The 1,485-nt window shown below is 51.1% G+C and overlaps 1 protein-coding gene across 1 annotated transcript in view; it reads left to right on the top strand.

Moving 5' to 3' along the window:
• Positions 1-1,137: 1,137 nt before the first annotated feature.
• Positions 1,138-1,485, top strand: part of NDUFA9 (NADH dehydrogenase (ubiquinone) 1 alpha subcomplex, 9, 39kDa) — a 20,381-nt gene continuing 20,033 nt past the window's right edge. The window contains exon 1 of the mRNA XM_010178631.1: positions 1,138-1,474. Within this exon, the coding sequence (XP_010176933.1) occupies positions 1,138-1,474 (337 nt within the window). The remainder of the gene's footprint in view (positions 1,475-1,485) is intronic.

The following is a 1,485-nucleotide window of genomic DNA, read 5'->3' as shown; positions in this document are numbered from 1 at the left end:
CAAGAATCAGCTGTCCATGTAAGATGCAGGAATTGGACAGTTTCTGTAGTGTAGCTGTGCAGCAGCTCTGAAATTTGTAGATTGTAAACCTCATTTTCTTTTGTACAGTGTCTAAGCACAACCATACAAACTGGATTTCCCAAAGGTGGTGAGGCAGGCTAGGCCACTCAGAAAAGCTGTGATGGGACTGTCAGGCATGACGAACGCGGAGAGAGCAGCGGTGGGTAAGGAGTTTGGGGGTGGAAAGTGGAGGGGGCCTGCTGCTGTGGTTCCTGGCTACCAGCAAAAAGAGATAAGGATGTTTAGCTTGGTGTGCACCTGGCTTACGCGTCAAAGAAAAAAAAGTGCGTTGTGGTTGAGAACTGGAGACAGCCAGAGCTCACAGGGCATCTGTATTTTTGCCCCAGCCCCAGATCACCTGCTATGCCTCTGGCAGAACTGCCATTTGGATTTGTGTCAGAACAGAAGTTAAAATTGAGTGGTTTTGAATCTGTACCAAATTGCCAGAAATACTTCCTGACTGTTCTACCTTTTACTGTGCTGATGTTTTAAAAACTTTCTGGTGAATATGAGCGCTAGCTACAATAGTGTAGGGCAGGTTACAAAAGAATGGCCATTTGTATTCAACGCAGACTAAAAAGCAATGTGAACCCATGGGAAAAACGAGGCTATAATAGTGCAAGTGGCAGATTTAGAGTGCCCTGTGTGGGATCGTGATGCAACACTCACAGCAACACTTGCTTGGTGGAAATAAAGTCTCAGTGAAATGTTGAAGACCGAGGATGACAGAGGGAGTCAGGAATTTTAGAGTGGTTGCATGTCCGTAATTGTAAAATTGTTTAATTCTCATTTAAGGCTAATTTAATTAGGTCAGGTAATTCAAGACATAAATCATGATTTACTGAAAGTGTTTTCAATCACTCCAGCTCAGTAGTGGCCGGAGTTACTGTCATTAAATTGTTGGACTTGGCTCGTTTCCCGCTATACAAGCACTGCGAAGCGGGCACAAGGACCTGTGAACCAGGAGTTCCCTTAGAGACATTTAAAAATCTTTAAGCTTGGGGTTTTCAAATGCACCCACAAGATTTTGAGGCCACCCTCCCTAAAAAATTTGGGGCCGAGAGGGGTAGTGTTTCGATGGAGCCCCCAGGAGCTCTAGCGGTACCACGGCCCGACACCGCCTCAGAGGAGACCCTCCCCTGCGTCGCCCCCACTCAGAGGGAGGGCGGGCGGGGCCCACCTGTTGGGTGGGCGCCGCACGTGCCGCGGCTCCGCCTCCCCCTCCCCTCCCCGCCCCGCCCAGCGGGGGTAGATGAAACAGAGCGAGTCTCCTTTAAACGCAGGCGCACTGCTGGCGGCGGGATTGCGCAGGCGCAGTACGTCTCCCTCCCCCTTCAGCAGGCAGCGGGGGAGAGGTTTGTCCCTGTGCGGGTACCGTCCGGAGCAGGGGTTGGGGGGGCCGGGAAGAAGGCGGGTGGGGGTCCC

Source organism: Mesitornis unicolor, unplaced genomic scaffold, assembly GCF_000695765.1.
Source record: "Mesitornis unicolor isolate BGI_N332 unplaced genomic scaffold, ASM69576v1 scaffold11902, whole genome shotgun sequence".
Taxonomy (NCBI): Eukaryota; Metazoa; Chordata; class Aves; order Mesitornithiformes; family Mesitornithidae; genus Mesitornis; species Mesitornis unicolor.
This window is presented reverse-complemented; position numbering and strand designations above follow the sequence as displayed.